The sequence below is a fragment of the Athene cunicularia genome (genome assembly GCF_003259725.1).
Source record: "Athene cunicularia isolate RWA chromosome 4 unlocalized genomic scaffold, athCun1 chr4_part1, whole genome shotgun sequence".
NCBI lineage: Eukaryota > Metazoa > Chordata > Aves > Strigiformes > Strigidae > Athene > Athene cunicularia.
The window spans coordinates 5,664,558-5,685,661 of NW_020799098.1; the positions used below are offsets into that span (position 1 = coordinate 5,664,558).

At 39.5% G+C, this 21,104-nt stretch overlaps 1 protein-coding gene across 1 annotated transcript; it reads left to right on the plus strand.

The window, feature by feature from the left end:
• Window positions 1–12,188: 12,188 nt before the first annotated feature.
• On the plus strand, window positions 12,189–20,550 carry KRCC1 (lysine rich coiled-coil 1). Its single transcript, XM_026846903.1, has 7 exons — window positions 12,189–12,192; window positions 12,978–13,084; window positions 14,718–14,825; window positions 14,915–15,080; window positions 16,396–16,644; window positions 18,171–18,285; window positions 19,761–20,550. The coding sequence occupies exons 1-7, from the start codon at window positions 12,189–12,191 to the stop codon at window positions 20,548–20,550; spliced, it is 1,539 nt and encodes a 512-aa protein (XP_026702704.1).
• The last annotated feature ends 554 nt before the right edge of the window (window positions 20,551–21,104 follow it).

Genomic DNA, 21,104 nt, shown 5'->3' on the forward strand with positions numbered 1-21,104 from the left:
TGCTCAGCGGCCTCTGCTCGCCGCTCCCCGTCGCGAAGGTGAGTGAGGTCCCGCCCGCAGAGCCACCCGGGCCCCTCGGGTCGTGAGGCGGGAGGTGGCCACAGGGGCCTGGGAGAGTGTGGTAGTGCCGTTCCCTCTGTGAAATAAAGAGTGTTCTTACGATGCCACGATAGAAAAACAGTAGGGGTTTGATGACAAAGGCAGAAATTAATGAGGAGCAAACTGCAACGAGAGGCTTGTCTGTGTTTTGCCTGTGGAAGGAGCAGGTGGGGTATCTGTAATAAGATCAAACTGATGTGCAGCTTGTAAAAGATAGTTTTCTGTTTAATTTTTCAGTGCAGATCTCTTGTTCTAGCTTCCTAAATTAATCTTACGCTTCTGGGACAGTAAGATGATAAACAGGTTAGTTTTATGTACCAGACCTGTGATGTAGAACCCTGGAATTTCATCTGAAGTCTGTGGCTGAGAAGTGATAGAGACTTTCCATGTCCTTTCCTCACCGGGTGATCTCTCTTGAAATCTAGCAACAGCACCCAAAAAACAAGTGTTGAGCTTCCAAGCCATTAAAAACTGGTATAAAATACTTGCATGTTGAATGGCTTTGGTTAGTGGTTTATAAGCATTGACCACTCAGTTGTATAATGAAAATCAAGTTTAAAAAGAAAAACCCACATACTTAACCATGTATAAGCATGGGGGTTTTTTTAAATATGTGAAACATCCATTAACAGCAGATTTCCCCATTGTGAGTTAAATTTAGTAGTGCTCTTGAACAGAAATGAGTGGAATTAATTACTCTGTTTAAAAAGCTTGCAGCTATTTTAAGCAGCCAGCTTTCTGGAGGAAAAAAGCAACACAAGTATGTATGCTTTTCAAAGAAATATACTTGGGGAAAGTTAGGAATGCAGTCTTGCTATGTTAGGTTTAAGTTCCATTTTTCACACACATTTGCTGAACTGGCCACGTTCCTGAACGATAAAATGTGCTTTGGTGCATTAGCAACAAAGCCTTTAATTTCAGAAGTACTTCGACCTCCTGGGAATTTCAAGGGATTTTAAGGATCTGAAGGTTGTGTTTCTTAAATTCTTAGTGTTTAGAGGTAGCTCACACACTCATTTTTAGTGCACAGCTGCTCCAGGTTTTGTCATGAGCCAGACACAGCAAGGATTGCTGGTTATGCTTGTCAGTTCATACTTGCACCAAACAGCTGTGGAACTGCATAGTAGGGTAATCTCTGGTTGATAGCCTGTAGAGGAGGGAGGGTGTCCCTTTTCTTGAATACAAAATTAGCAGTGACTTTTGGCTCTGGAAACTTCCTGTGGCAACAGTTCTGGCTCATTTTTCCACATGCACGCTCACACCTCTTGTGGCTTTTTGTTTGTTTTAGTTTAAGGGGTTTCCTTTGACTCAGTAACAACAAGATAAAAAGCCTTGGTACCTGTAAGAGTGTAGTTAATTTGTGGTTATAACCATGCATCCTTTTTCAAGACTCAGTATATAGCGCTTCTGTTATAAACGACTAATTTCCCTCTCTCCTTCCTTTTCTGTTCTCCCTTTGTTTCTGTTCTACACATCTTCACTTACTGGAGAGGAATAAAAGGTCCCAATTCCCTAGTTATATGTCTCTCACCCAACCCCTCTTAAATAGCACTGGGAGTAGGCTGACAAATAACATTGCACAAACTATTGTATAGTCGTTGGGGAGCATTTATATATCAGAAGGGTAAGTAATTTGTCTTAACCTGCCTCAGAGTTTACCAAGTGAGGACTGGGAGGTGTATTTCTTACAGTGCTCTTAAGATACGAGGAAGGTGAAACCAAAACAGAGTGGAAAGGGAAAAGGGTCTGTTATCCTAAGGAAGCAACTTAATGCCCGGCAAGGAAACTAGCAGTTTATCCTGCAGTGTTTAAGAAGTCCAATTCATTACATTCTCATTCAGAAGGAACCAACCATCCAGCATAAGCTTGATCAGCCTTCTGTTACAGCCTAGTCACGTTTTGACAGTGTGTTTAAAGTACAGCTGGATCAAACTACGCTCACAAATTTAAAAAAAAAAAAAAAGATGTGTTTTCTGAAATCCTGAGCAAATTATTGCAGTAAAAATGATTCAAGACTTTAAAAGAAAATTGCAATTTTTTTTCTGGTAAAAGCAGAATAGCTGATTTGTCTGCCCCAGCTCTCCTGGGTGTGTTTGGGATGCAGGGAGCAGAGATCAGTGTGGTGTTAGCAGGGACAGAAGTGGAAACGAGGACTCAGGCAAACAGGGAGAAAAATGAAGAGAATCAAGGAATTGTTTCAAGAAGTGGACACCTTAATTTTATTAGTAGCGATTGATATATTGTACTTAATGGTTTAAAATATTTTCTGTGTCCTGACTGAGTTCAAAGCACTGAGAACAGGCAGAGTGTCTTGTTATGTGTTCCTGCTGGGCAAAAGGGGAAGCCTTGTGTTTCACATCAACTGCAAACTACTTCTGTTGTGTCAGGGAAGATCGCAGATCCATCTGGCCATCAAGGCTTTCAGCACTGTTTTGGCTTAGTTTGTGTATTTGAGGTTTGGGCAAGGCTAGGTTTAACCCCTGTTTTGGTAGCATGGTCGTGCACCAATGTGTGTGTGTGTAGAATTAGCCGTGTATCTTCGTCAAATGTGCCATAACGTAGCATTCAAAGATGCATATAAATGATTGTAAGTTAACTTACAGCATTCTGTAAGGAAAAAATCATATAGTTTGAGTGATGAAACTAGTCTTTGGAAACATGCAGCACTGGCATTAATACCATTGGTTTCCAAACAACAGAGTCCACTTCGGTATTTCATATTTTTTTTAGTATCACCTGAGCTTTGAAAACAAAGCAAAACTAAAGAAATCATTGAAAAGGATATTCAGTGACTAAACTTGTACTAAATTTTGTCTCAGCTACTACAGGCATGTTTCCTTGGGGAAATGTCTTTTTCACCTAACTGCAGAAGTCGAAATTTGTCTGGTTCATCCTCCCTTCCTTGTGTAGGAATACAGTGCTGAAACACCACAGTTCCATGTATTTGATAAGGGGTTTAAAGTTTGTTGCCTTTGCCTGCCATTTCTAATGTGGATATCTGTGAGTACTTGAGTTTATTTCTAAATTGCTTTCTGACTCCCACTGTACAGTCACCATGCTTGCCTGCTGTACCACAGCTAAAATTGACTGTATTTCAGTGATGCTGTTTGCCTGCAGTTTCAGACAGTTGATACCCTTAAGCGTTCAAGCTTTTGTTCATCTTTCATCCTGTTACAGTGTAGGAGTATGACTGCCTGATTTCAAGCAATAGAGTTTGCACATCATGTGAAATTGCAGCCAGTCAGCTGAGATCTGACTGCGTGCAGGCTCCTGCCTTTCTTGCTTGCAGAGTAAAGTAAAATTAATGTAGTGCACGTGATGTAAATTAACCTTTTATACTTTGCAGCAGGGACAGGCTTCAGCATGCATGCTCAGTTACTGTGAGGCTGACAGGTGGGTAGCCTGGTAAGATGTGCTAACCCCATTGCTTGTGTGGATGAGCCTTGGAGACAGCAATGAGAAAGGGCTTTTAAAATGAGAAAATATGTGGGTCAATAATTGCTCTTGAGGACTTGCAGTTGTTGAACTCGATTCACATATATCCATCTATTTTTCATTAAAATACTATGTTTGCTGTTGGCATTTGAGGGCGGAATTTGGCTATGTCATTTTGTGGGTTTAGTACCTTGAACTTGAAAATTTATACCTTTGCCTTAAGGAATTTGTCTAGCCTAGACTTTTTCTTTACTCCATAATTCTGCTTTCTGTCTTCTGTACCCTCAAGAATTGGGAAAGAAAAATTAATAATAGAGTAAAGCTGGGAGCATGTCCTTTTTAATCAAGTGGTAGAAAATCCTGGGCTGAACAGGCATTTTTAAATTACCTGGTTTCTGATATTTTAATTAATGTTAGTATTTTTCCTACCACGTTTATACTGCCTCAAGGGTAGACTTTTTTTTTTCCTCCCTGCCTTTTCTACTTGGCATGCCACAAAAATTCCTCTATAATTAACCTAGTAAAAGTAAGAAAACAGATAGCAAAGGTTTAAAGTTGAAAAGACATCCTTGAATTTCTCTCAAGTAGTAAAATATACAAGTATAATAATGTTAAAATGTCCCTGAGCCTTCTCACATCAGTGTTTTAATGCCTCAACTGAATTGCTGTTCCACTGAAGAACATGGAAAAAAAATAAAAAGTGCTGGATGTGTTAAGATCATAACTCAGAAATGGTAAGTAAATTGTTACCTTTCATTGCAGACACTGTCTCATCTGTAATTATTAGGCAACATGTTTGTTTCCAGATTTCCAAAATCCACCTCTGTTATTTTGATTTAAAAAAAAAAAATGTATATTTTAATTGCTTCAGTTTTCTTGTTGAGAGGTGCCGAGCACCTGCAGTTCCCATTGCCTTCTCAGTGCTCATATTTCAGTGTTTGAACATTAATCAAGTTGATCCTGTTTTAAGAATGTCTTTCATTGTCTATTGATTTAGGCTGGGTTTATTCTCTACATTAAAAAAATTGTATAAAACATACTCTGGAAAATTATTATTATAAATGCTAACTGAATAGGGAAGAATGGAAGTCTGTTGGATATCGTGGATATTCAGGTGATGCTTGATGTTCTCTGCCTTCCTGTGTTACTCTGTTATGCCAGACTGCACTTAGTTTTACTTCATACAAAGTATTTAGCTTCTGTGTCTTCTGAACACTCTCAGAAGATGCCAGTCAGAAAATCATACCAATAAAAAGTATGTTGGGTTTTCAGCATACCTTTATTGTTATGGTCTACTTCTGCTTTAATAACAGATTTTTCTATTTACTCAGATATTTTAGAAGTGGTGTTGGAGATAAGAATGAGATGTAATTTTTATGAAAGTGGATGTGTAGGAAGCTTTTCTTGCACCAGTCTTTGTAAAGTTTGAATGGCTTTCAGTATTTAATAAATCTTCAGTGATTCATGTCTTGTCTTTATGATGGAGGACTTGTGAGAGTGAGACCAACTCATTAAAACATCAGATTTGAATCAGATTATTAGGTTGCATCTCAATCTCAAGCTTAGAAGGTAGCATCATTAAAAAATAAAATTATGCAGGAGAATGCCAAGTGTGACTTAGATGGAGCACTGATTTAGAGGGAACAGTAATGAAGCAAATAATACTGTCAGTATCTCTTCAAAGACGAGTGGAAGACATGATCATTTCATCCTGTGGCTTGCTTCTGCAGTCTTTGCAAACATCTGAAAATATAGTAATTGCTGGTGTTATTAACTTGGGCACAGATCTGATGGGAGTTGCACTTGTTGAGGTGATGGCACGATTAAAAAGAGGAACAATTCCCTCTCCTATCTAAGTGTGGAGCAGCCACCACAGTGAGAAGTTACAGCAGACGTGTTAGCTCACTGAGTGTTTTTCAAAAAGTAACATGTAAAATGCACCTTAGGTGGGAAGGAGTTGTGTCCTTCTGATACCTTCTACTTATTTTATGTTTAAATAGCAAGGTGTTGGCAGCTGGCGTCACTTACAAAAGTACTTTGAAACACTTATTTTGAAACTTGTTTTCTAAGAAAACCAAGGAATTTAAGCCAAGACTGTTCATACCCTCACTGAAAACAGTAACGTAAAGTGATGCTGTTTATGCTAATTTTGTTGTTTAGGGTAATATTGAAAGGGCTCATCAAAGTGAGAAACAGTTACATTCACAGGAATTACTTTTAACTTATCCCTTTGCAGTAGGTGACAATTTCTCCCATGGTACTGTTGTAGGGATCGGAGGTGCACAGAAATGAAAAGCAGAGTTTTCAAGCTTAAATGCATAAATTCAAGCATACCAACCTGAGAACGTAGGTTTGGGGGTGTTGACCAAGTTTAACAAGTAGGCAGCAAAGCTGAGCATGGACCCGGGGTCTCCCAGTCAGACCCTCATGCTGAACAGTTGTGGTTTTTTCCTTTTAGTCACTCTTGGGAGCAGCTGAATTACATTAACAGTTAAGTCCCCCTTTCCATAGGTAGCTGCAGATTCTATGTTCACTTTCTTGATCTGTTCCTTAGGTCTTGAGTGAACTGGTTTTATTGCGGTCCTGCAATGCCATTTTAGCATAGGCATCCAGAAGTATCTATAATCATATGTTTATAAATCCACACTACTAAAACAGCGATTTGGGTGGCTGGGGAATTAGTAGTGGGATAGCAAGCAGTCTTAGCATTTAGCTGAAACATGACCAAAGCTGGTGCATCCCTTTCTCCTGAGACCTGCATGAGATGAGATATTTAACACCCAGACCATTCTGAATTTAGCACCGGTAAGGGGCTCCCTTTGGCTGTATCAGTGAAGAAGACAAGGACTAAATGGGCAGGGAGAGCCAAAGCATTGTTTAGGGTGAGGTTGCATGATATTGCGGTTGGTGATCACTTACTAATTCTGTGGCCTGTATAGGAAGGCAGCTTTCCAGTCTGTCTCTGGCATCAAGAGCATTTGACACAGCAGACAGTTTGAAGCCCAGGAAGGGGATGGCTGTTCTGATATTTTGTGGAGATATTACCTAAAAGTAACTTTCAGGGTGTCTGGAGAAGAAGGATCTAGTACTGAATCAGACTGGGATTCTTTGTAAGCTTCATAAATAAAAGACACAAGAAGGCAGCCAGCATTTTTGCAAAATGAGAAGTTGGTGTAGATGTACACAGGCACATTAGCATACAGTGCTTGAAGACAGACAGCAATGCTGCTGTCTGATTTCAAGTAGGTTTCTCAAACTTTTTCATAGTGTGGAAATATAACCCATCCTGAGCATCTTAAATGAACCCACCTTGTCCCATTTCTCCATGCAGAGGCCTTTCCAGCCTCATCCTCTCTTACCTTTTCCTACCTCTCTCTGCCTTCTCTCTTAGAGCTCCATAGCCTCTGCGGTGTATCTGGAATTGGAATCTTGAATTGTAATAAGAGCTGAAGTAATTACAAGAAATACTATAGTAACTGCTAAGAATTAGTACTCAAAAGAATTGAAAATATTTTATTCCTTTATTTTAAAAGAAAATTAAAAACTTCACCTGTTTTTCTAGTTTTCCCTTTGAGACTGCTAATTCTAACATGGATTATCACTCAAGGTAGCAGTTGTCTTCCAGGCCTGCTTTCTTTGCTCTTGACAGTCCAACAACAATAATGTTTTCTCTGTGTGTATCTGCTTTCTTTAAGGACAGTTTACAAGTTGTACATTCATGGAAGTCTAGACTACCTTTCACATTTTCTTTCTGGGCATGCAAGTGATCCGTGATGAAACAGGAAGATGGTACCTAGTTTCTTGGCTGGATTTTCGCTTTATGCCTGAGTGGTACCTGAATGCTCATTTCTCATTCTATCTAATCAGCCAGCTTTGACAGGTACATTTCTCAGCCTAGTTCCCTCTGAGAAGAAGTATTTAAGAGTTTAGGAAAGATAACTGGGCAAAACAAATGGTCCAGGTGAGGCAGGTGGTGTGTTGGTGACCTGATAATTATGTCTGCTTGAAATAAGAAATCTATAAATACACATGGTTAATTTGTGCAGCCTCATGTTTCTGTAATTGTCCATTGCCATCCTGGCTCCTTCCTGGTTGTGTGCATCCTTTTGTTGTGGTCAGCCACCTTAGATTGGAGCAGAAGCTCCGTAATCTTTGTACTATACCCATTGGAAATGAGCTCTAATCCTTCTTGGTGCTTCTAGACACTTCCAAATCAAGAGCTGCACTCTTGTTTTCAGCCCTGTGTGGTCATGTATCTTCATGTAAATAGGGCACCCTCGAGACCCCTGAAGCCCCAAAGCTAATCAATTTAATCTACCATATGAGACCCTGTGTCTTTTAATGACAGCCTTACCTGATGATAACATCTATAAGCACCAACAAAGTTTGGATCACCTATGCTTTCAGAAACTGCCCAGGATCAGTCCTTGTGATCTCATTGTTGTGAGATAAGGCAGGGCCATTACTGAAGAGAAGCACCAATCTGGTCAGTGGGATTTCTGACCCCAGAAGCCAGAGGGAATTGTAACAATGCTCCACACTTTCCATGAACATGGAGTTAAATTTTTGAGGGATCTTTGCATTTCCCTTAATGTGATAACCTTACAGGTATCCAAGGTGTTGGCTGTGCTGAAGTCCCTTGCAAAGCTGCTCTTAGCATTTCAGTGGGATTTGATTGCCAGAAATTCCTTTATGTGTGTTACTTCACTTTGTGCAGCCTTTTAGATCTGTGGAGTACTCATTAATATTTACTGTTGCTATAGTATGTCTTTCCTGAGGATGTCAGTGGACTTCACAAAACATGAGATCTCACATCATGTCTGTGGCAGTACTAAGTACCATAGATTTCATAATATAGCTGAGAAGATTGTGACAAGGACAAACACATAAGACCTATTAAGAATCACATGAGAAAATATTGTCACTGGGTCATTAGTAAATAGGAGGTGTGGGCTGGATTAAAGGACTCCAGTGCAGATAGTCCAGAGACTTATATTTTTCTCCAAAGTATGGGCTGTTGACAAATGTAAATTGGGCGGTGTGTGTGTGTGGAATAGACTAAAAATAAGGGAATAGTTACACTGAAAGTTACTGGTTGACTTCATCATGCAGCATGAACACTGATTTTTTTTTAAATAAAAGATATGTCACGTCTTATTTCTAAAACATTTTTATTCCTACCCTTTTATTAAGGAGCAGTCCTTTTATGTCAAACAGTAGTTGGTCTGTTTTGTGGTGAACCATTTCTTAGTGACAAAAAGCTGATCCAAACAGTTGCTCCAAATTCACAATACCAATATCTGAACATCTTTGGAGGCATAAAGGTGACAAACTCATTATGGCAGTTCTGCAAGGCTACTGCTTTTGATTGATTATCTGAAAAGTTTCTGATGGCATGATTGCAAATGGTATTGTAAGCTATTTTTTTAAAAAAAAAAAGTTTTGCTTAGTTGGTGGGAAGGATGATGTCTTGTGAATCTGAAAGCTGGAGACCTCAAGTTCAACTTAATTTAGAATTTAGAATTGGTTGCACACAGGCAGTGGTGGCATAAATCTCCCCATGCTCTGTCATTTCTGTGCATGGCAAATGGTCTTGACACATAGTTAAAAGAAGAAAGGGCAGACTTGTCTGTGACCCTTTTCCTGACTCTAGCAGAGACAGTGTCATTTAGGGAAGAGGGCTGCTGATGTGCGTGCTTATCACTGAGAAGGAGCCTGCAGTTGCCCAGACCCAACTGAAGACCATTTACAACCCACTGCCTGGTGTTTATTCCTGAACTTATCTCGATGCAGTTTGTTAGAAGACCATGTAGAATTATGTTATGCAAGGCATATATATCTGCCTAAAAATCCGCTAACTATACAGAAAATAAAAAGGCTGTGTTTATATATACAGGTTTTCATGTGGTTAGAGTTATCAGATCAGGGTTTTTAAAAGTGGCTGCTCTGTGTTTTCAGAAGTGCTAGGTAGCTGTGCTTCTGGCCCAACTTCAGTTGCAGCTGCTGTATCCTTTTTGTGGATCAGGATGTTCTGCCCTTGTTTGGCTTAAGGAAAGCAGGTGAGGTTATGGTGTGGTTGGCTGCATCACATTAACAAAACTGCAGCTGAACTCCTATGCTAGTGGCTAATGTAACAGCAGGTGAATGCCAAGAGCTGCATTAAAGCAGCTGGTCTGTGTTCCCCAGCAGAGTTACTGTTTGGAAACCCTACCTGTTTCATGTTATATGTGTTAATCTTGTGACCATGGAGGACGAATGAGTTGATCAAACCTTTAAGGTTCTAAAATCAAGGCAAATGTTGTGAACTCTGTGTCTTTATTTTTGTAGATATTTCTCTCTTGGGGGAGACCAGTTCTTGGGCTTAACAACTCTGTTAGGGTTAGACTGATGTAGGAGACTTCACTGAGATTATTGTAGCTCTGTATTCATCACTGCTGACTCAGATAACCTTATCTTGAGAAAAGATTGGGGCAAAAGCAGAGGGACAACAGTGTTAAGTGAAAAATGAAAAGACTTAACGTGAAATAGAAAAGACAACGCTACGCAGAGAAAAGAGAACTAAGATGTGATAAATTTACAAAGAATCTTAAGTCCTGTCAACCTTTTCATAATATTGAAGAATGAAAATAGCTATTACAACAATGAAGAACAATATTTGAAACCATCCCTAGAATATATTTTAGTTCAATTCATCTGTTACTGTAAAATGCCATTGAGCACAAGGAGACAACAGGGTTCAGGACAGCTCCAGGAGGCACAGGGACAACTAGACTTCTGGTGCCTATAATCCAATCTTTTCGTTGCAGTGGTTGACCAAGAAAAAAAGGTGAACAAACCCACGTTTTTAATTTCACATTATGTTTTTAATTTTTCACAGTATAATGCTTTTAGTGTTTTTTGGCTGGTTCTTGTCTGCTAAGAAGGCTGAACAGTTCACTGCGAAGTCAAGGAAAATATGCATAGACTACTGTCCTAAACTAATAGAAAGAAGTCTGTATTTGAAACAAAGATATGTTTTCCAGTGAGAAGTTATGCAAATTGAAATAGAACGTATACTGCCCATTGTAATAACATTTCATAGACTTATGCCTAGTTGCATTGTGATTTGCCTTTTGTTGTTTTTCTAAATAGAGAATATTGTTCCATTTCTTTTTCTGTAGATAGCTGTTTTTACAGCGCAGTACACTTGAGTAAACTGGTGCAATTTTCCTCTGTAAGTGGCTTTTTCTGCTACAAACATTGGCAAGTCGTGTGTTTCAGGTGCAAGATGGACTTTCATCTAACTCCCAGAACTAAGTCACTGGATTTTCTTGTGTGGATCAACTCAAGTTATCGTACCCATCTTTCACTCCTCTGCTTGAAGGGGCTAAACTATGTGAATCAATAACTAAAATATTGAACATTTCTGGATGACTCATACTACAGAATACAAAAGCTCTAAAGGGCTAATCACCTGGCCATTGTACCTCATGGAAATAGAGTTTTTATTAGAAAATGAATTCTTATATTGGGGACTGATGGTAAACCATACCAGACAGCTGCGTTTTGATAGCCAGTTGTTGCAATCTCAGCCAAAAGCCTCATCAGAGCCAGTTTTATTAAGATCTGTATATTAAGCAGTTCAGGAGTGCTGCTTTGGGAAAGTGAAGTGGGGTTCACCATGTCTGAGAAAGATCTCTGCATCTGCCACTCCTCAGGTTTTGTCAGTGCCCGTGGAGCTGCTGATAGATTTTTCAGCTGGTTGCACATGTTAACACTGGCTTGGCAAAGCAGTTTGGCGTTCCTTGTTTCAGGCTTCTATGGCGCCTTGAGGTGTTACTGGCTCAGTTGAAGTACATGTCATACAGCTTGTAGTGAAATTCATGCTCTGGTTTTTAAGTGGCTTTTTACCTGTGTAAAGATGACAGTCGTGTTGTCCAGGGCAAATGCGGGGGACCGGATAGACTCTAATCCTTCCTTAATCAGTTGTCATCATCCATCCCACAGCTTAGCACCATTATTTAGAGTTACAGAACACAATACAAAGTATTGTTTTTTTCATGTCCCCTTGGTCTTTGCTTTCCTCTGACAGGGGACAAAGAGAACAATCTTTAGAAATAATAGTAAAAGCCGATTGCCTTTAGAGGTTTCTAGATGCCTTCTGACACTGAGCCTTGAGGCCACAGGGAGCAATGCTTTCCTTGCCCACAATCTGTCCAGGCTTCGTGCAGAGCACAGAGCCGACTGTTCCACATATGGCTTCCAGGATGGACCCTTGGGTAAGCTTAGTGGGAGTAAGCTCGGTTAAGACATCACAATACTTTCCCCAATATTTTCCCTTTAACCTCAGCTTCATTTGAAGAGCATGCTTTAGTTGAGCTGTCAATTATGTGGCTTCCTTTAATTTTGCTGTAAACTTGGTTAACTTTGGCTTATTTTTAAGAGCAGAGCATGCTAAAAAGTGAAATTCTAGCTTAATTGGAATTAGTATGACCCACTGGGGATGAAAAAGAAACAAGTAGTCTTACAGTTTGTCGGCAAAGAGAAAGTTTTAGTGGTACAGCAGCATGGGTAAACTTGCTCCTTGAAAGCATAGCCTGTACCAGAGAGGTGTGAAGTGTTTCAAGCAATATGAGTTAAACCAGTTTCCCTAGTGAATTAAGAGGAGAAGGAACATGGGTAGTGATGTAGCTTTATCTTCGTGAGGGTTTTACTAGCACAGTTATTCTCTTCTGAAGAGTATGTTTAATTCTCTTAACTGATGTGATGTTGGTACTATTTCAAGTGCTTACTAGAGCATTTCCCCCCAAATCAAATGTGTCTGCACATACAATTATTCCGAAACAGCTTCAAGCCTGAGCCAATTTTAGTATGAATTAAAGGGTATACAGGCCATGAGTTAACTCAGAAAAGGCAAAGAAAATCAAAACAAGCCACTGGAGCAGTTTTTCCCCATATAACTAAACCAGTTAAATTGTTACAGGAGACATGGATACAACCTTCCTAAGCATCTGAGACCTGGCCCTTCTCATGTACTGAGCTACTCCCAGACTTAATTTAAATTTCTTGTTTAAGGAGTATTCACATATTTAACTGTGTAATCTAGTCCAGTTAAAATCCTTTCTAGCGCCTTTAGTCAAGTATTTCTGACACTGGCCTATTTGAAGGGGACTGAAAACCCAGTGAAGAGTCTCTATCTTTGTTTTTAAAGACTGGGTACTCTTATAGTAATACTTTATAAGTCCAAGAGAGCAGTACTTCTGTAAGTATGAAGGTTTAGGTGACTTTACAGCGTTGCTTTGAAGCCAGTGAGGCACATTGTGATTCAGTGGGTGAACATTAGTTCCTTCATCCTGTGCTGCACATGAATATTCAAGTGGTTTATGTTTTGTGTAAGTAGAGACATGCAAGTATATCTTGTCCTTAGTAGTGGCTGATTTTTGACTTTTGCTCTTTCCATTTAGGTGACACTTTAGATGAAGCAACAAAGACAGACCTTTTCACCAACACTTTCTGTAAGGTTTGTGGGGCTGTGCTGAAGTCTGAGTCTCAAAGGACATCACATTATAAGGTAGGCTGGAAAGGAGAATTTTTTCCTAGTGAGCACTGGGACGGGGTTTAAACATTATAAAAGACTTTCTAGTGTGTTTCTCTAGGCTCATGCTAGCCTTAGACATTAACCAGACTTGAATGTTGTGAAAGTTGTGGGTTCAGTGATGATGAAGGGCAATCACCAGCATATTGCAGCATGGATTTGGAAGGAATTAAGCAGGTTCAGGCCATGCTGTATATGGGATTGAAGCAGATCTGCACCATGTGAGTCAGAACACACGTATGGCACAGGGCAGTGCTAGCTATAAGGATCAAGCCTGTGCCTCCTGACGCTTCACGCAGCGATACACATGTGCTGCTCTGTGCACTAGGTTCTGCTTGAGGCAGGTTGTATGAATGATGCTGAAGGCATTTCTTGGAACAACTGTGTGTCTTGGCATATTGGTGTAGGCAGGGGCAAGCGTGCTTTGTTTTGAAACTTGATCTTGAGGGGGTTGCAGGCACAGGCATGTCTTTTTCTTTCTTCTTAAAAATGTTAAAGTTTAAAATGTCATTTGCTGTCAGCAGTCTTTCTTACTATTCACATTATTAAGACTCAGACCTTGCAAGGTGTTGTATTTACTTACTTCAATTTAACTTAAGCAGAAGTTGTGCTGTCAGAACTTCACAGAGTTCAGACCCTCAGTCTGATCTTCAGTTTCTTGGATCCAAATCCAGTTGAGGATAATGGATGCAATTGTAAAGTTACTTGACTCCACCATTACAAATCAAATTGATGGAAATAACTGACTTTTTTTTTTCCCCTCAGTTATATTATCTAGCCAGGTATGTTAGGACCCCCTTCTCTTTGATAATATTCTTATAATATCCTGCACTACTTCTCAGAATCCTTAAAAGACATCTGAAAAGCATCAGACCAGAGAAGGCAAGTTACTACTTTTGCTTTGTAGGTTACCACTGTATAGTGTGGCGTGTGGGTGTGTTACAAATGCAAGAGTTTGAAGGTTATGGGTTGAGAGAACATCTAAGAATTAAATAATTGCATCTGAGGGAAGTATCAGTTAACATCTAATTTTAGTTACCTGGACTGTTGTATCACCAGTAGAAAGGTGTAGAAATCTCCATAGACTGACTCCAAGCTGGAGATACTTTTAATTCAACTTCCAGTGAAACCTGTTTCTCTTCACTGAATGTACAGAGAGACTAAACTGCTTATTTAGGAAGGTAAGTTGAGTCGTGCTGCCTGTCATTCTTCTGGACATGAGACAGCCTTGATGTCAAGCCCCCAAGCTTAGTTATAAAGGAGCACAGCGAACTTGCTCTATGGCATGGCTGCATTCCTTTCCTTACCTATTTCTGTGTCCCTGTTTATAAGGGACATGTCAGGATTTCTGATTGCCCACACGGTTGAGAGCAGATGAATCTGAGGGCTGCTTGAGGCAAAATGTTATGACTAATTCTAAGTACTATATTATTGATTGAAGTATAGTATTGTTACATGAGCTGGTGTTTGTCCACTTGTGGCTCTGCTTTATACAAATCCAATTTGCAAGTGTTGAAAGCAGTTTTTGATGGATGAAGTCCCAGTCACTGGATATATCACTGCTTGGATTCTTGTTACTGAAACAGGAATAATTCTAGTCTCTTCCCAGGGCAAAAAACATTCTCAGAAAGTTCGTCTTTACATCCAAATGCATGGTGAGAAAAATGAGAGGCAGGAGCATAGCAAACAGAAGAAAACAGATTGTGTCAGTTTTCAGGTGATTATTCCTTGTCATTGCTAAATAAAACGTTTCCTTGTATGCTTCAGTGAATGCTTGTAACTGAGTTTGCCCTTATCTGGTTTCAGATGGATGGGAGTAGAGTAGTGGACGGAAACAAATACTGCAATCTCTGCAGCATGTGTTTTACTTCCCCAGTTGTTGCTCTGTATCACTACTTGGGAAAGATCCATGCTAAAAAGCTGAAGCAATTAGGAGATCAAGCCCTCATGCCCGCACCACAGCCTGTTTCTGGTAGGAACTAAATAGTTTGTTTTGCATGTGTTTTCTTGTCATTCTGAAACAAATACAGAGAAGTATCTTCCTACACTTGCCATGTCTTTATGCCTTTCTATATTGCTAAAGTTTTGGAGCTGTCTTGTGGTAACTCCTTAGGTGAATAAACAAAGATGCTACCCTGTGCAGCTTGGAAGCCATGGAATCCTTATTGACTGAAACTAAAGGCAAATATTTCTGGCTTTTTCTATTAATGAAGGGCATTTATTATTGTTCTGAGAAGTCACTTCAGTCCATCAAGATGTTCCTCTGGTAAATTAATATGATAAATTTTTTTAAAAACAGTTAGTCCGTGCACAACACTTAACTGGTGTTAGTCCTGTACAAGTTGCTGAACTGTATTTAAAAATGGAGCATAGTGTATGTGCTCTGAATGACCCTCTGCAGGGTATATCTCTCTTCTCGGACTCCATAAGGACCTTAGAGTGACCAGCCATCTGTCCTAGTTTTGATTGGGATAGAGTTGTTTGTCTTCCCAGCAGCAGGTACTAGGATTCAGTGTGAGGATAATGCTGGTAACACACTGATGGTTTAGTTGTTGCTCAGTAGCACTTATCTGAAATTAAGGATTTTCCAGTTTCCCATGCACCTCCTCGCTGGCAGAGCACAAGAAGCTGGGAGGGAGCATGGCCAGGACAGCTGACCCGCACTAGCCAAAGGGCTATTCCATAGCACAGAGCATCATGCTGGGGGTATAACCTGGGGGGGAGCTGGCCGGGGGGTGGGTCACTGCTCGGGCACTGGTCAGCGGGTGGTGAGCAGTTGTGTTGTGAATCACTTGTCTTTTCTTGGGTTTCATTTCTGTTTTTGTTATATTCCTTTTCATTACAATTGTTGTTGTTTATTGTTATTATAGAATTTTCTAAATTCTATTTTAGTTACTGAACTGTCCCTACCTCAACCCATAAGTTTTACTTTTTTCCAATTCTCCACCCCATCCCCCTGGGAGTGGGGAGGAGTGAGCAAGCAGCTGCGCTGTGTTTAGATGCTGTCTGGGCTTAAACCATGACACCATCAAACACATCTGATTCTTAGGTATCTAATGGTGGAGTTTCTGAATATCCCAGGGTTGTATTCCTTATCAGTCTGTACATTCATATCCTTGCAAGGACTCAGATATTTTATAGTCTCTTGCAAGTAGTTCACCACCCATCAGACTGTTCTCCTTTCTGGCTCTGTAGTTCTGCAGTCACCTGTTTTGCTCCATGGAATTGTTTTAGCCTTTCCTTTGCTGTGCTGTCAGCAGATTTATCCTCTACTTCCCTGTCTTCAGCTTTACAGAACCCATCAGCTGAGAAGCCCTTGCTGCCTTCAGAAGCTGGGGAGTCTTCATCATCCTCCAACATAAGGTTGAAGTTAAATGATCCAGACAAGTTTTGCAAGCTCTGCTGTGCTCCCTTCAATAATCCACTTGTGGCCCAGCAGCATTATGTTGGTAAGAAACACAGAAGAAATGTAGCACGGAAAAAGATACTGGAGGAGCTAGGAGACAAAGCTCCCCCTGCAGAATCCAGCACAAATGGTAAGCAGAACTTGAGCAAGTGTTGTGATCTCTTGAGTGTAGCTTTGAGTCATCTGTTCTGATTTGTTCAAAGAACTGCTCTAATATGTGCAAGGAAATAATAGTCTTCTCCTGTGTTACAGAACAAGTCCATTTCTTCCTTTCTGTTTGGTCTATGAACTACTAAAGTTCTGTCTCTGACAGCTGTAGGCTGGAAAATATTTCTTAGTGACTTGGAGACCTAAATCCAGTCCTCATCATTCTGCAGTCACATTCAAAGGGTCATAGAAAATAGCCCAGTCCCCTAAATCCTAGGCCAGTATCAGTTGTACCTGTGTCATTCTGAGGATGCTCATCCACCTTGTTCTTAAACTGCCTGTGCTGGAAACTCCACAACCTTCATAAGAAACATCTACCAGGACTTACTGGTCTTTACCTTCTCGATCTTAAAACCTTCTACTGACATTGAACTTGGTGCTCTCTGACCACAATGTATTTCTTTACTGCACAGAACAAGAAGCAATTGAATCATTTATTTCCTTTTTGTTGCGTTAAATAATTGAAAACTGATGTCATGTCTTCCCTTTATCTTTTATTCATGAAACTGGTTGTCATAATTATCTCAGTCTTTCCATATAAAGAAATTTGTTTCCTAAACAGTCATTGTTCTCTAGCTTCTGGTCAGGGATGTTTCTAGCTCAAGCACTGTGCCCAAAGCCAAAGCCCTGTAGCTGTGCAATTTCCATTAGTTTTGAGGGGGGCATCATCTGGTCCTGTGCAATAGATCTGTTGATCCTTTATTTAGTAAGGAATTCAAAATCCTACCTGATAGTCAAAAGTCACCGTAATGCTATAATTTAAACAAAATAATGTGTTTCGATGCAAAGCAATAACCCACTAGAGTTAATGCTGCATTTTACTAAGGGATAAAGCTCTTGGGTTTGCATGGGGAAAAAGGTTACTCACTGGTTTCAGAATACTTAAGTCTGTGGATGACACAGGCTGTAGGAGAAGCGAAAATGACAACCTAGAAAACACAAGGGTTTTCCTCATCTGACCTTACCTTATATTTGACTGAGGCTTTGTGTACCATATTCATAATGTACTGCACTGAAAATTCTCTGAGCGTCTTCGCAGGGTTGAACCAACGCTGCATGAACATTTGAGCAGGCAGTGTTTAAACTGATCTTACTTTAAGTCTGTACTTACTGGATTGGTATCTATTGGTGCTTGCTTTGGGTCAGATATTACAATAGTATTTGATTTTTCAGTACAGTTCATTCTCATCAGCACACGACAAGAGTTTACTGGAATTATCTTGGATCACTTTAGTCATCAGAAATACTCTTTGTTAATGTTTAAACCGTGGTTACACTGCAATTGTACACCTCACCAGCTCTCTTCATAAATATTCTAGTGTAAAAGTGTAGCTAAGACTTTGTATCTGTCTTTAAACATTGTTTATGGGAACATTGTGTTAGGACTCTTGCATGGGCTGGGGTCTTTTTGAGTTTTGCCTTTCAATTTGTAGTCTCTCTAACCTGCGTGTTCCTTCTTTTCAGCCATTGGGGTTGGCTATTACATGTGCTCTATCTGTAAGGTCACTCTTACATCTGTAGAAATGTACCAGGCCCATGTGCATGGACATAAGCACCGGATCAAGTAAGTCAACAAGTCTTTTGACTACTCCTCTGTAGTTTGTACTTTCAAACTTCATTAGCCCTGTTGTCTGTTAAGTGACTTTGACAGGTTCATTGGGTTTGTGTTATGCTTTGCTTTGTTTTTTGTTGTTTGGATCACTGGTTTAAAGGGGCACTGTTCATTTAAATATAATATTTGTGACTGAAATTCAGCCTTAGAGTTCCCACAGTTGCATCTTCAGTGATAACCCCCAAGGTGAATGTCCTGAAACCTGTACAGTTTTCCTACTTATTTTGCTATCTTGGGATAGCAGCACTTGTTTTGATACAGCATCTTCAGTGCTCAGCCTAGAAGGAAATGGTCTGAACTTAAAGGTTCCTACTGACAGGGCAAAGAAGACTTTAATCCTAAGAAGTGCCAAATCTCCATCAATTGTGTTGCTTTCAGGATTCATCAACATGCATCTTACATTTGGCGTAAAATCATTCATGGGATAGATGATAGCTCTTGTACCTCCCCTTTTACCCAGAAGAGTGCTTGTAGGCTGTGTTAATGGCAATATGGATATTCTGGTGATTTAAGACGTACTTCTTAGAGATTGCTGTGGAGGTAGGCTAAATATCAAAATTGCTTACACGTTAAGCATTTTGATAAGGCCTAATTTAAGTGAAGGTAATAATATAACCACAAGAGACTGATGTAGAACTGATATGATTTAAAATGTTTGTTTAGTCAACAGAATTAGAGTCCCCAAAACCAGGAGTGCAGGGAACTGCTACAGGCGTATCTACAGTTTAACAAAATGAATCTATAAAGCTGGTGAATTAAGCCAAAACAAGATACATTTAAGGGATGGGTCTTCAGAGCAGCCCTTTCCACTAGGGATATCTTTGTCATCTAACCACTTTATCTTCCAGCCTGAAGAAAGGGAGAGTAGAATATAAACTGATAGGTAGTTTTGCCTTGGGAGCACATTTATCTTGTTTGGGAGTTTTAAGCAATCCAGGTTGGTTGTTTCTGTTCCATTTTGTTTCTGCTGTTTCTGCAGTTTGCCTGAAATTAGTGTATGCAACTGCTCAATAGAATTAATCTCATAAAGAAATTAGTTAACTTTATTACTTGACAGTATATAATGTAATTGCTTCTTATCTGCAGCTAATTGGAGATTAGTTAATAAGACAATCTTAAATTTTCTTTTTAAAAAGTAGTTTCAAAACTGTATGCAGTCATTTTAAAAGCATCATTCTATCTAGATCACAAGAAACTCATTTGGTCTTCATGAAATTATTCGGGATTTTCAGTTTTCAAAGAGTAGAATCTGTTCCTGTAACTTCAGCTTTAGTGATATGATCATGTGTAATGGGGTCCATGTAGTTACCCAGAACAACACACTTGGAATATGTTCTTTTTCTAACTCTGAAAATTATTTCTGTTTTTTTAACTCAACAGATACTAAGCAAATTTTTCAGTATTAATAACTAAGACTTTCTATCCAGTTTATGCAGAGAAACAGCACTTGCTAATCTCAAGAAGAAATCAAAGAAAACACATGACTCCTTTCAAAATGAATTAACAAATTACATTGAAGTTCAGAAAGCTAGAGATCTAGAGCCAAGAATGTATTTAGGAAAAGCAGAAGAGGTGGAGTTTCAAGATAAAAATATGGAAGGAAGAAGTGACTTTGGTAAGGTTATATCTTCAAACTTTAAGTATGAACAAGACCAGTGTTCCAGCCTTTTCCTAAAAACCCAGTCACCTACAAATACTGGGGAAAACAGTTTGCCAGGCTGGATATCAGCTTGTGAGCATGCACTAGAGAAGATACCTAGTTGTTGCTATAACAAGGAATATGTTAAAGAGGAGCAAACATCTGAGGTGGCTACCATGAGAGATGAGAGCTTCAGCTTGTTGGTTGCAAAATCAGAGGACCGCTACAAACTTACGCTTGCTTCTACCAGCTCCTACAGAAAAGAACAGAAATTTCAGATAAAACATTCTGAGGAGGAAAAATGTGTCAGTGAAGAGATGAAGTATAAGAAAGCAGCCACAAAACAGAAAAGAAAAAAAAATAGCGAGGATACAGATTTTAGTAAAGCAAATGAGAAGCAAAAGCGAATTAAATTTGAGATAGACTTGGTAAGTGAGAAGAAATCAAGACCTTATAAAGACAAAAGACTTAACGAAAACCCCGCTGAGAAAAAGAGAAAAAAGGGTAAAAAGAAGCCACAGACAAATGTCAAAAGAGAAGAGGAGCTACTTTGGGATGAATCTGTCTTGGGATATTGATAAAGACTTTACTTAGCTTTAAAGAGTTGATTCTGTTTTGTAGACTCACGTAGCCATTTTGTACTATATTATGACTTCTTTCTTTTTAAGCAAAGTTTTTGTTCCAAACTGAAAGTGAGAAAAAGCCTGTCCTCTGAAGCTTTGGGGCAGTAGGTAGGCATCAGTTTTTAGTCATTTTACACATGCAGCAACCATTGTAGTGACCTGAGTTTGAAAGTCTGTAATCTCTTCTGGAATATACCACAAATAAGGGTCAGTAGCTAACAGAATATTGTTGGACTTTCACCAAAATGTTTGGTTTCTTTCTAATATTAATGGTGCCTACTGTTGAGGCTTCTGTTATTTTTTCTGGGAAAGTACATAAACACTACGGTGTTCCCAGTCATGTCTGTAACCATTTCTCTGACAGATGTAACAGGGAAATGTGAGAGGCTTTTGATTTCAGATCCTGTTAGCTGTTGGGTTTTGTTTGGTTTGATTTTTCTTTGTCACCCAGTTCTGAGTGGAAAATGAGTCCTATTAAACATGCAAATGGTTGTCACATATGCATTGTC

Coding starts and splice junctions, on each gene's coding strand:
- KRCC1 (XM_026846903.1), top strand. Junction 13,085..14,717: donor AAAGGACATCACATTATAAG/GTAGGCTGGAAA, acceptor GTCTCTTCCCAG/GGCAAAAAACATTCTCAGAA. Junction 16,645..18,170: donor TGCAGAATCCAGCACAAATG/GTAAGCAGAACT, acceptor TCTAACCTGCGT/GTTCCTTCTTTTCAGCCATT.